The following is a 13364-nucleotide window of genomic DNA, read 5'->3' as shown; positions in this document are numbered from 1 at the left end:
GGAAGAATCAATAAACTGTAATATATTTGCTAAACAGAATTGTTTTTTTAAGTGTGTGTTGTTTGAAATCTAACATTAAGAAACACTTTGCCGTTAACTCGTGCTCGCAGACCTCATGAGGATGGAGGAGAGAGACGCGTCGTCACTGTTAGTACTTCCATCTGTTCCACCAGATTTGGTGACGTGAAGGAGGAACTATTTCCTCCTACACACCAGTTGCTGTTTGACAGTCAGACACACACCACCTCCTCTGCACTTGCCCCCCCTCATATGAACTGAGTAGAACTCTGTGGGAACCGGCCACGTCTCTGTGAGGAAGGCCGTTTGCTCAGTTGTAGGTCGTGTTGATGCGTAGAGGCGGGGTTGGAAAATGAAAAAGAAAAAGAAAACGAAGGTAGTGGACGTAGCAGGTGGGTGTGATTGGTCCGCTCTACTACTCCACGTGTGATCCAGGTGATGGTGGAGTGAATATATGCACTTTATCAGAGAAGCTGTTAAAGTCAGGTGTGAGCGGCACACACCGTCCAGAGGCAGAGCCCAAAAACAAATTGTTGCTTTCGGTGCCACGACGCTGCAGGAAAGCAACGCCGCCGTCTGGAGACACATCGGCGATGCATCGGCGAAGCATCGGCGACGCATCGGCGACGCATGCTGTTCACACTGCGAAGCCGAGGTGGTCAGACGCGCCCTTGACCACCTCGGGAACTAGTTTTGTTCACACTGACGAGTCATTAGAGCTTGTCACTTGTGATCGGATCGCCTGCCTAAGCATTAGACCATAGCTTTTACTTTCAAATTAAAAGTCTATAACAACCATCAACAGATCCCAGAAAACGGCTCTGCTTCAAATATGTCCCATGAAAACAACAAATGTCAAAGTGCTGAGGGACTTCTCATCATCTCCCTGCGAAGGCGACACGCAGTTTCCAGAATCACGGGATGAGACTCGGGAACAACGTGTTCACGGCCCGAGGTTCCCCCCGGGACGCCGCAGAGAGCCAGAGAGGGCCGCGGCGCCCGGTTACCATCCACACCGGCTCCTCCAGAGTCAGGAATGTGGAACACAAAGCCTGCGAGAGAAGCTCCTCCCTCACTGTGTCTGGCACGGTCCGTCTTCCACGCCGCGCTGGGACGAGCTTTGTCCCAAACGGTGGGAGAGAATGAGGTTTTTATGACCTCCACATCATCACGGCCACTTTTCTTCTCCTTTTTAAACATCGATTAAAGCTTTTAAATGAAGAATTTCAAAGCAAGACAACGAGGTTGTGAAACAAAAAGTGGATAGAACTCAGAGAAAAGATCCTCTTCCACCATTGTGGCTCCACTCTCTTGAGTTATTTAGTTTTTGGTGAAGGTTTTTGTGTCATTTATTGAAAATTTGGGCAATGAGCAGCATAAAAATGCCGGATTTAGCAAATATGATATATAACAAAAGTCATATATGGAAAATTAAACTTTTTTTTTGGCAGAAGGTTTTTTATTGGAGAATAGGAACAATTTATTGGTCAGATATAAAACAAATGTAATGCAAAATTCTCTCACCTCAAGGCCTTCACAGTGTTCATCGATCACTTAAATTACATTTCAACACTTTTTTATTTTTTTTATTTCTACATTTTATAGTTTTTGGTTGAATCAGGTTGGTTTCACTCAGACTGTTTTCCTTATAGATTGTCGATCTGTTTCTAAATGATCCAGATGTGGTTTGACGAGTCCAGTTTCAACAGTCTGGTTAAAAGACTAAAAGACTTTTTTTCTCCCCTGCGTTCTCCCAAAAACTTCCATCCACAGAATGTCACCATGGACACGGCTCAACACGATGGCACGCGGTACATACTCCAGGCCATTAGGGGTGCTGTGACTCACTACAAACGATGTTTCTTAAAAACTCCCCCACAGTGGGGATCTAGATAAACTCTGTGTCTCCGGTTGCATCTAAAGGGGGGCAGGCCAATATTTATATTACAAATCGTGATGTGGTGTTTTTTTCCAAGATTCTGATTGGCTATCATAGCTTCATGCTTCTCGCTACACTGCCCCCTATAGGTTTGGCATGCTCATAGCAGCTCTGAACCAGGTGGATATGCGGTCAGTGTAAATGAAGATTTATTTTTTTTTTTAAAAGGTAAAGGGTGAAATGTCCGTTTTTGTAAAAACCCAGGTACGTGTAAACGTGACCTTAAACCCTCAGGTCACATGATTGACATGTACCCGGGTTTTTACAAAAAGGGATATTTCCCCCTTTACATTTACCAAAAAACTAATCATTTACAAGGACCCACGAAAAAAACCTGGTTCAGAGCCAGTATGAGCAGCCAAACCTGTAGGGGGCAGTGTAACGAGAAGCATGAAGCCATGATAACCAATTAGTATCCTGACGTAACGAATGGCGCGAGTTATTTCCTGTTCAGCAATAATGGCGCAACGTTCACTCATTTGGACCCATAAAGAAGCGGAGCGCCTCCTAAATCTGGCGGTAGAATATAACGTAAAACGTAAAAACAAAGACTGCTTTCACTGAATCCAATTGTATCGCAGCTGTCAAACAGTAAACAGAAAATCAGTCGCACCATTCGTGACATTATGGGGGGGGGGGTTTCTCCAGGATTCTGATTGGCTAGCATGGCTTCACGCTTTTCGTTACACTGCCCCCTACAGGTTTGGCTGTTCAGAGTAGCTCTGAACCATTTTTTTTTTTATTGTGGGTCTTCAGTGTGTCGCCATCTGTTGGTAAGAGCTGTAAATTGAAGTTATCCTCAAGTGTCCAGGTGGAGCATAATAACAGTCTGAATTCTGGTTCATGACATTTGTTTCGCTTTATGAGGACAGAAAAGCTTTAATACGCAGCCATTCTGATCATGTTGGATTTATCAATGAAAAGAAAACTGCGTGAGGAATCTACAGCAACATTAACACTGAAACTGGGACCACCAACATTTATTATTAAGACCAATCACTTTGGAGTTTGTGCTTTTACTTTTATAACTTTTTTAAAGCTGTTAACCTGAAAGAATAAAGCATAAAACTGACCCAAATCACATAAATCCTCAATTTAATGCAACAATCACATCATGTCTCTGATTAGCATTTTTTTTTTGGTCAATGGTTACTAAATCTATATAGTCCATTTATTTATTGTCTTGCTTAAAAATGTATATATTCTGTAGCATCACAGTCAAAGGAAACAAACCACTGCAGGGTATTTAGTTAAAGAAAAAGTTCTGCAAGTTGATAAACTTTGAAAAGTCTCCCCAAACTATATAATCTATTCTAGATTGTTCAAATCATACAAAACATTCATGTTATATTCTCCCAATTTGTTTTATTTTTAAAAACATATTGTAAAATAAGTTGGTACAGATCTTTTCCTTCATCAAATATTGAATTGCAGCCATATGTTACAGCATTTAAGCTGATATTACCGTTATATATATATATATATATATATAAATGCTTTTGAGCAATTGCACAAATGGTATTTAAACATATTGTCTTATTGGGAAATGTTCCTTTTTTCTGATGGCATTGTTTAAGTGTTTTATGTACTAAGCTGATATTATATATCAATGCACTTCTGATACAAATGTTAAGCCCCTGTAGCCACCGGTAAAGGTTTGTTTTATGAATCTCTTTACTGGTCAAATACCAGAAAGAAAAAATTGAATTCCCAGGCTCTAGATTATCTTTAAATATATTCATTATAACAACCTCCATGTCTAACACAACGCTTTGTGATACTGTGTGTTTAGGATTTAGGACTTTCCCACCCTTTCAATGCATGTTCATTCTGTTTTTGAACGTTTTTTCTGAGACCATTTGGAGAGTTCTTGGTTTGATATTTAACTAAATCGCATCAACTGGTTTGACATTTGTGTATATTAAATCTCATCCGGTGTAAAACAACAGACCGTTTGAATGAATGGAAATTCTCCTGGATGCGTTTCATTTTGACACTGCACACTCCGACAAGCTCTGGCGCCGCCAAGAGGGGGAAAGCCTTCAGTGCATTACGTGTAAACGATACACCGGCAGACGCCCGCTAAAGAAACTATCGCACCGCCAACCATCACCGTGCCGTGATTGGCTGGCATGAGAAACTCGGGCTGTGATTGGCGACTGAATCCCGGGGGCTGACTCTGATTGGCTAGCCGTGTTCACGGGCGGGACGTGGAGCTCGGTACCGGAGCAGTACTCGTGCACGTTGTGGCGGAGCCGCTGATTCCAAGAAAAGAAAGCGTCGTTTACGCCGTTTGTCTTTAACACCAGCTCCTCCGGTAAGTCCCGCTCCGGTTCCCCCTATGTGGTCACACCCTCAGCCGGCGAGCGAGCTCGTTTCGCCGCGGCTGCTCAGTAAATCAGGGCGCTGCTCCGGGATCCGTCTACTACCCAGGGTGAAGCTTTTAGCACTCGGGATCCGTCTACTCCCTGGATGGGAAACGTTAGCTGCCGGCTGTCTCCGTTACCGGTACTCTGGAAATCAAGGCACATGGCCACGTTTCAATAGATATTTTGAATATTAGCCTTTGAATTTGTGTGTCTGGCTTCAGTATTTGTAACGGCGTTAGAAAATCTGGATTTTAGCGAATCCATGACCGTGTAGTTTCACTTTAGGGGGTCCAGGAGGTAGACGCCGCCCGTGTGTAGCCTACTTTTAGCCCATTCAGCCGTGACCACACGGATCCAATGTTTCTTTATTTTACAGTTTTATTTGGTTTTTCCCCACTCCGTGTCTAACATTTCGCGTGTCGTGGCTGCTGATGACCTGTTTTTGAATGAGGCCGTGGAGCGGGTCTCTGTCGGCCCGGCAGAGCGGGCATCGTGGCCGGGGATCGATCCAGGACACGTGCTACAGGGCTGCCCTGGGGCCGGCTGTCGCGGGGGTTTCAGCTCCGCGGCGGGGCGGCCTGCGTGCCGTTTGAGCCCGGCCTTACACCTGTCTGCCAGTATGATGCATTCTGCGGTGGTGCGGGGGGGGAGGGCTGCAGCCGCCGATCGGTACGTGCAGGCCGGCCGGAGCCGGGACTACGGGCCCGGCCGGTCTGGCGTGGCCTTTTGTCTGCACGGTGTGTCCTCACCTTCACGTTATCCCCTTAGAACCCGACGGAGAAGCCGCCGCACCCTACCATCATCAGATATACGTACTTGCAGCATATAAAGTACTTTTTAACTCAAAATGTGTTGAATTAACAGCCAACATGGTGAAATTGACCAATCTGATATGATGCCTTTATCTGTTGGTATTCGGGCTCCTTGTTAAAAAAAACCCCCCCCAAAAACCTGGACAATCTACAATAAATGATCATTAAATTATACTGTAATTACACTGTACCTAATGTGATGTGACAGCTCTCACTACTCTTGATCTAGTAATCCTTTAAAGTTTGGATTATTAGGCCAAACATGATGAAGAAACTAATCTGAATTAAACATTAGGGCCTGATCAATATGGATGTTTTTAGGCGGGTGTTGAGGGATAAAAAATTCACATGGCCAACATATTGGCTGATAAAATATTTTAAGTGCTGAGGCGAAAGTGTTGACGTAAATGCGTCAATTACTATACGTCACATCGACGATGAAGATGTCCGGTCAGTGTGGCGGCAGCGATAAAATCGCGGCCAGACAAAGAGCTAAAATATCAGCCCCGTGTGAGTGACGTAATGAAGCACGTCATGCAAAACTTGTCGAGTTGTTTATTTCACTAACTAGTTTACTTACGACCCTGGTAAACGGCTGGATTCAGGAAATGTACAGTCAGTTTTAACTCTTTCGATCTTTTTTTGGCGAGACTGGCGTGTGAACTGAAAGAAGTCGGTGCGACCTCTAGTGGATGCGTAACACAAGTACATCACAAAGACACCATACTCCCTACTCGGTTAAATGGTTCAACTTTGCCCCTCAAGGGTTGGTAGAAATAGTTTCTATAGGCAAGGCTGCTAAGCAGTCTACTCCAAGCGAAAGCTATTTCAGGGTTAAAAAAAACCCTGAATATCATTATAGCAAATGAGCAATGAACAGCCACTTTTAACTCCAGTGTTTGTGTGTTAATCTCCACTAACGTCTCCTACACCAGTTTGATGCTATAGTGGGATACAGTTTAAAAGATTTTGGGATCAATGCTGGTCTCTAGTTTTAGTCTTATTTGTGATGTGTTGAGTCGCCTCGAGTGTCCTCATCAGCATGTGTGTGTGTGTTGATCTGTGTGTGTGTGTGTGTGTTGATCTGTGTGTGTGTGCCAGGACAGCAGATGGTACGGGTTTGCGTGGACAGGTGTGTGTGTGTGAGACGGTCCTATTAAGACGGCTCTTTATTTAACCTCCTTTTTTTCCCTCCAGCTCTGTTAATCATGGTGGAAGTCGTTACCTGTCGTCAGGCTTCCGATCGTTTCTGACACTTTCCTGTTTGAAACTCTCCGCCGGCGAGCCTTGGTTTTCTTTAATGACCAAATGTCAACTTTGGTTGGATGAATGCGGTGGCGTCTCTCTGCATGGAAACATCCTCATGACGTAACGGTCGCTGGTGAAGTCTTTCCTCCTTTTTCCTGCATTTAAGACGAGCATCACCTTTTGGAAGCTCGGTGCTAAAAAAAATAACACCAGGATGGACAGAATACGGCGGCGGCAACATCTGACGAGTCTTCAGACACAAAGCTGAACATCCTCGCCATTTTATTGCCGTAGAAACTGAAGAGACTCAATCTAAAGTTTTCTCGGGAGCTTGGAGCCTAAAGAATTTGCCGCCTTTTTCGAGCTTTCCGGTTTTTCTTCATTTGTGACCAGGAACGTTCCCCCAGCTGTTCTGTGGAGCTCGTCAGACTGGACCGATCACTGCTGCTGCTCCGTGTTCACGGTGCCGAGGGCTCGTACTCCAGGAGCGTCTTAAAGAATAGAATCATGAAGGGAGGGATGCCCGTCTGTTGAAGCATGTTTGAGGCATTGCTGTCAGCTGTGATGGACGCTGCCCCCGGGGTGAAAATCCTTACAGGTTTGCTCCCAAATATGTCGGGCCGTAAAAGGACATTTCTTGAAGGGCGTCCCAGGTTTTTATTTTTTCTGACTGCTCGAGTCTTTAAAATTCCTTGTTAGGCACTCTCTCAGATCAGATGTCTGAGCTGAGGACTCGGTCAGAAATCGAGACAGCTGCCTCCAGAAAAGCTGTTCTTGTTCGAGCAGTTTTTGTGTAGAAATAAAGACATTTTACTGTCATTTTATCAAAAACATAAAAGTGTTGTAAAGCAGAACTTGGGGACCCTGAACGTCCGCAGAGTTCCATTCTGGAGCTGAACTTTACGGGAGAACGTCTTAAGTTCCTTCGGGTTGCCGAGGTCAAGTGAAGGTGGCGCAACTCCTGAAAGTGTGTCGGTGTTGAATGTGACTTAAATTCAGCGGAGTCCGGTCCTGGTCCTGGTTCTGGAGGTTTAGACTTCTCCCACCTTCTCATCAGTGAGTCCAAGGCCCCGTTTCCACTGCGTTTTCAAGTGAAAGCTGAAAACCTTAGTTGGGTTTTTGGCGTCTGTTTACATGATAACTGCTCAGTCACTGAAAACACAACTTTTTATATACGACTTCCGGAGTAGAACACTTTGAAAAAACGGTGGGGGGGGGTATTTACAGGCCTTTCGCCTGCTACTGGTTCTACGCTGTACCTTCATTGTCCTGCTGTATCGGTGTGTTTGGGAACTGGAAGGAACTTCCTCAGGTGCACTGAGGAACGTTTGTATTGGAGCCTTAATTATTTTCCAATATTTCATGAATCAAACTGGTTGAAGCCCAACATGTTAATTAATGGAGATATACTTCAGTGGCTTCACTCTCATTCTTGAACACGCTGCCGAACAGCTGAGTCAGCACTTTAATAAATACAGTATTCTGACTGGAAGATTGATAGATGTGCTGCTGTTCAACTGAAATGTTTCTTTTGTCTGAACGGAACTTTTAATTAAAGAAATGGTTACGCGAGATGAATAATTTGCTGCTTGGTTCCAGTCATCACGTCCCCACTGACGTTCCCTTCCTGCCTCTGTGTTCCCTCAGAGATTTCCAGGTGACCAAAGAAATGGTGATGGAGAAGCCAAGTGCCCAGCTGGTCGGGCGAGAGTTTGTCCGACAGTACTACACACTCCTGAACCAGGCCCCCGACTACCTGCACAGGTACGGCCCCGTACCGCCCGACCGCTCGCTGCGGCCCACAATCAAATCGCGTTGGCGTCCTCCTTTAACGGCAAACATTTATTCTGTACGCTGATGGATGTGAATTATTTATAGATGTGACACTTGTGTTTTCCTCCCCGCTCAGGTTCTATGGAAAGAACTCGTCCTACGTGCACGGAGGTGTGGACAGTAACGGCAAACCGGCGGAGGCTGTTTACGGCCAGTCGGTGAGTCTCTGTTCAGACTTGTTGACATTAAGTGGTACCTGGAAGTGGAGGTACCTGGAAGTGGAGGTACCTGGAAGTGGAGGTACCTGGAAGTGGAGGTACCTGGAAAAGACGTGTAATGCCAGGAAGTCAATGCAGATGAATGGAATAGTTTTTATCTTTATTTCAGTTACATTCCTACAAAGCAACAAACAAGAATATTATTTCAAACAACTGAAAAAGGAATCGGCTGAAGCCTGTGACCTATTTTGCCGATCCTGTACCATCGATTACAAACAAAGATCAATCAAATACAAAACTAAGTGATAGTTTAAGTGAGATTAGTCACACAGTTCTTTAAATACGAAGGAAGAAGTCAAGCACAGCGAGTTGTCACCCAATCAGATGTCGTCAGCTCTGCAGGCCACGCCCACAAGAACCTTTCCAAGCGACACAATCAATGACCAACCCGGCGATCTGGACGTCCGGTGTGTTGATCCTCGTCTGCTTGTGTTTGCAGGAGATCCACAAGCGGGTGATGGCCCTGAGCTTCAGAGACTGTCACACTAAGATCCGACACGTGGACGCCCACGCCACGCTCAACGAGGGCGTGGTGGTGCAGGTGATGGGCGAGCTGTCAAACAACATGCAGCCCATGAGGAAGTTCATGCAGACCTTCGTGCTGGCGCCTGAGGTGGGTTCTCCGTGGCGGCTCCGACGCCCTCTCGATGGTCGCTGTGTCGCCGGCGGCTCAGACTTGAACCCGTGTCGTTTCTTTCGCCTTCAGGGAACCGTCGCCAACAAGTTCTACGTCCACAACGACGTGTTCCGTTACCAGGACGAGGTGTTCGGGGACTCTGACTCCGAACCTCCCGAAGGTGAGGAACGTCCTCGTTCAGCGTCTTCAGCTCCTTAAATCTCTGGCTGGAGACGTGAAAGAATAAAAAATAAAAAATGATTTATGAATTGTTGTTGCAGAGTCTGAGGATGAGGTGGAGGACCTGGAGGAGAGAGTCCCGTCTCCCGATGCTGCTGCTGAGGACTCGGCTCCTTTCTACGACACCACAGCCAGGTGAGGCACGCACGCGCACGCACGCACGCACGCACACACACACACACACACACACCAAAGAGAACCAGGTTCCAGTGTCAGTGCTTAGTTGGTTCAGCTCTTGTACCTTGTAAGAACGGGGTTCCACTGCCAAGGAGCAAAGTGAGAGTCGTGTTGTTGAATCAGGGTAAAACCGCAGTACGTCACTTTATCCGTCCTATAAAACCATAAACATCCTGTAAGAATCCACTTCCTGTTTGAAGCTCTCGTGGCTCACTGCTTAAGTTCTTGCCTCCCACACGAGAGACGCCGGTTCGAGACCCGGTCGTGTCAAATAATCTTCCAAACTATGTTGGTTTAATTGGACTTTTATTAGTTTTGTTTCCCCCCACCTGTTTACATAACTCTTTACCAACAACAGTTTAGTCTCTTTAACTAGTTAATTTAGTTGAGGAGCTGGTGGAGGTTTTCCTTCTTTCGAGTGGCCGGAATGGTATGTACTAGCTGGAACCAGCAGGTGGCGGTAGTGCAGCTTTACTGATGCAAACTACAACACACACTCTCAGCCTGTCTCACACTCCTCCGTCCTCGTGCTGCAGCTCGGAGCCGGCGGTCCCGGGCGACGAGGACGAGGTGGCGGTGAGTCCCGAGCCGGAGCCGGAGGTGGAGAAGGATGGCGAGGCGTCAGTGGAGCTGAAAGCAGAGACCTTGATGGACACGCCCACAGACGCACAGACCGCCGAGGACCAGGCGGAGAAAAGCCCCGCCTCCTCCACAGCCCCGCCCACCACCGAGCCCACGCCGACGCCGTCTGAGCCCGCCCCAGAGGAAAATAGGGTGAGTGTGTGTGCGTGTGTGTGTGCGTGTGTGTGTGTGGTGAAGGGGGGGCTTAAACAGGAAGTGGGCTCTGACCGGTTCCTCCACCCTCACAGCCGTTCTCCTGGGCCTCCGTCACCTCCAAGAACCTCCCACCCAGCGGACCCGCCCCCGTCTCAGGAATCAACCCACACGTCGTCAAAGTCGCGCCCACGCCGTCGGTACGTCCCACAGGAAGCTCATGCAGACCGAGCGAAGTGAGGAAACGGTGCCCCCTGCTGGCGAGTGACGTCAGAATCTGTTCTGTTTCTGCAGCAGCCCCGAGTGGAGGTGAAGTCCGAGTCTCAGACGGCGGCACAGAGACCACAGAGAGACCAGAGACCCCGAGAACAGAGACCAGGAGGTCCCCCGCCGGTCCACCGAGGACCCAGACCAGGTACACACACACACACACACACACACACACACACACACACACACACCTGCAGGTCAAAGCTCACTTCACTCCTTCAACGCTGCTTTCAGGCCGAGAGGGCGAGCAGGGCGAGTCGGAGGGCCGCCGGGTGGTCCGCTACCCCGACGCTCACCAGCTCTTCGTGGGAAACGTCCCGCACGACGTGGACAAGAGCGAGCTGAAGGAGTTCTTTGAGCGTGAGTCGCCAACACCCAGTCACACCCTGATTTAGAGTGCGAGCGAGCGCAGCGTGTCTGACCCCTGACCCCTCCCCCATCCTCCCTCCTCCACAGAGTACGGCACCGTGCTGGAGCTCCGGATCAACAGCGGCGGGAAGCTGCCCAACTTCGGCTTCGTGGTTTTCGACGACTCGGAGCCCGTCCAGAAGATCCTCAGCAACCGGGTAAGAGGCTCGCCGGGGGGGCGGGGCTACGGCCCAGCTTTCTTGATGGCTGTTATTCCTAATTTACACCATGTGTCACCTGAAAACGTTTGTGTTTACACAGAAACATTGAAGCTGGTGTAGTTTTCATGTTGGGCCACTAGTGGGTGCTGCGGGTTGTTTTGTAATGGAACCACACACGAGAGCAAAACACCGCAGTACTCTGGTCTGATGACATCACCGCTCCTCTCCCCTTTCAGCCAATCAAGTTCCGAGGTGACGTCCGACTGAACGTGGAGGAGAAGAAGACCCGGTCGGCCCGGGAGGGCGACAGGCGGGACCCGCGCCCCCGCGGGGGGCCCGGCGGCCCCGGCGGACCCCGGGAGCGAGGGGTGGGTGGAGGCGGGCCCCGCGGCCCCCCCGCCCGCGGCGGTGGCATGACACAGAAACCCAGTTTCGGATCCGGGCGGGGCGCCGGGCCCAACGAGGGCCGCTACTCCGCCCCGCGCCAGTGAGGGCCCCCCAACCCGAGTCCGCGCCCGTGTGAGCCGCAGCAGCTGATTGGACGACGGTCAGCGAGGAGGAGGAGCAAGCAGGAAGTCCGAGCGCACCGCCGCCGCCCCCCCTCAGTAGATGAAATAGTTAATATTAATGGTTAACGACCTGCCTCCTCCTCCTGACCGTCTCCCAGCCGTTTCCATGGTAACTGTCGCAAGTTACATCCACTCCTCTTCCTCCTGTCCTCCTCTTCCTCCTCTGTCACAGGTTTTATCTGGACTTTTGTCTTCTCTTTGTCGTTCTTCATGCCGAACTTGAATTTATTAGGAAAGCGAGTGGAATCCCGCCGACACAGCAGAGAAAAAAGGGTGAATACTACTTGAATCGGGGCTGAACACCCACAGTCGAGGTTGTTTTTTTTTTTTGTTTTTTTTTCCGCGTTCTCTCTCCCTGTTTCTTAAAGGAACGTGTACTTTACTGCTTGGGCAATCCTGTGTATTGCTGCGCTCGATCAGTCTTGTGGTTTTTTTCTGGGATCCGGTCCGGAGCCGAGCCGTAGTGCTTTTATTTGTGTGAATGGAGCATGTTTCCACAGCGTGTCTCAGACCTGACGAGTCATCATGTTTCAAAGTGAGAGAACTAAATTAAAATGATTTACTGTTTTAACCTGCGTCTGCTTCCTTTATATCATGAGTGGATTACCTTTTTTTTTTTTTTTTTCTGTATTGAATAAAAACTTATTTTGCTCATTTTATTAGGTTTTTTTTTTTTATATAATTTTTTTTTTCAAAAATTTTTTATATATAGAAAAGTATATTTTTTGGGGCATTCAAGAAATAGTTTTCCTTTTGTGAAATAAAGTTTTCAGCATATTTACAGAAATGACTTCTTTTTTTTTTTTTTTTTTTCTTTTAGAATGTCAAAATAAGACATTCAAAAAGTAATAAGATATGATTTCATCCATCTTTTTAATTCAGTTAAACTTTATATGGTGCCAAATACAAGTATAAAGTTATTTCAGGACACATTTACTGTGAAAATCCCACAAACAAACCCAGTCTTAACCTGCAGCAGTTTCACGAGCAAAACGCCTGAACTGCCGGCTGGGATGTTTATGTTTTCATCTATTTATTTATTTGTTGGTTGGTTAGTATTTTACCGACTTTTCGCAAAAGCTGCTCACCTGAATGACATGAAATGTTCAGGGATGATTTCTCCTCATCCAAGGACCAATCGGATTAGCTTTTGGGACGTCAACGTCAAACCCTTTCAGAATAAATCCCCCTAAAAACAGAAAATATCCCCATGTAAAGCGGACGAGAGACGAACCTCGTGGAGATCGGAGACCAGCGTCTGTTGCCATGGAGACGCTCGGTGTGTAGAGCCTGACCACAAACTGGACGAGCGTGTCTTATTTGATTAATTAACTCGTCAAACTCAATCAAGAAATAAAAGGTTTGATTAATTAGAAAAAGAAAAGTGATGAAAATTTTTTGGAAAAGACGTTTCAGAAAAATAAGTTCATTGATTTAATGAAGACGAAATGTAATTTATCCATTTAGAACAATAAAACGTATATTAAAGTTGTGTGTCACTTAATTCACGACGATTAAAATAAACTGATTGAGGGAAATATAATTCCAGTGGTTTGTTCATTCAAAACAATTAAAAGTTCCATCAAATGCAGTAAAATTAACTTTATGTGATTTGGTCAAAACAATTTAAACTAAATGTAGAAATGATTCAGGAAGAAAACAAACTAAAATATAATTCTAATAATTCAGAAAATTAAAACTGAAGCGATTAA

The 13364-nt window shown here is 46.8% G+C and overlaps 1 protein-coding gene across 1 annotated transcript; it reads left to right on the top strand.

The window, feature by feature from the left end:
- Window positions 1-4156: 4156 nt before the first annotated feature.
- On the top strand, window positions 4157-12221 carry g3bp1 (GTPase activating protein (SH3 domain) binding protein 1). Its single transcript, XM_080466368.1, has 12 exons — window positions 4157-4274; window positions 8034-8150; window positions 8296-8377; window positions 8877-9050; window positions 9144-9234; window positions 9335-9428; window positions 10007-10244; window positions 10340-10444; window positions 10539-10659; window positions 10749-10874; window positions 10971-11080; window positions 11320-12221. Exons 2-12 carry the CDS (start codon window positions 8056-8058, stop codon window positions 11572-11574), a joined length of 1491 nt encoding a protein of 496 aa, XP_080322494.1. The 5' UTR covers window positions 4157-4274; window positions 8034-8055; the 3' UTR covers window positions 11575-12221.
- Window positions 12222-13364: the final 1143 nt, after the last annotated feature.

Source organism: Lipophrys pholis, assembly GCF_963383615.2.
Source record: "Lipophrys pholis genome assembly, chromosome: 6".
NCBI lineage: Eukaryota > Metazoa > Chordata > Actinopteri > Blenniiformes > Blenniidae > Lipophrys > Lipophrys pholis.
This window is presented reverse-complemented; position numbering and strand designations above follow the sequence as displayed.

What these genes read in the sequence shown, in the direction of transcription:
- g3bp1 (XM_080466368.1), top strand. Translation starts at nt 8,056, where the DNA reads ATGGTGATGGAGAAGCCAAGTGCCCAGCTGGTCGGGCGAGAGTTTGTC. An exon ending in AGGCTGTTTACGGCCAGTCG is followed by an intron (nt 8,378 to 8,876) that starts GTGAGTCTCTGT and finishes TTGTGTTTGCAG; the next exon opens with GAGATCCACAAGCGGGTGAT. An exon ending in AAGTCGCGCCCACGCCGTCG is followed by an intron (nt 10,445 to 10,538) that starts GTACGTCCCACA and finishes CTGTTTCTGCAG; the next exon opens with CAGCCCCGAGTGGAGGTGAA.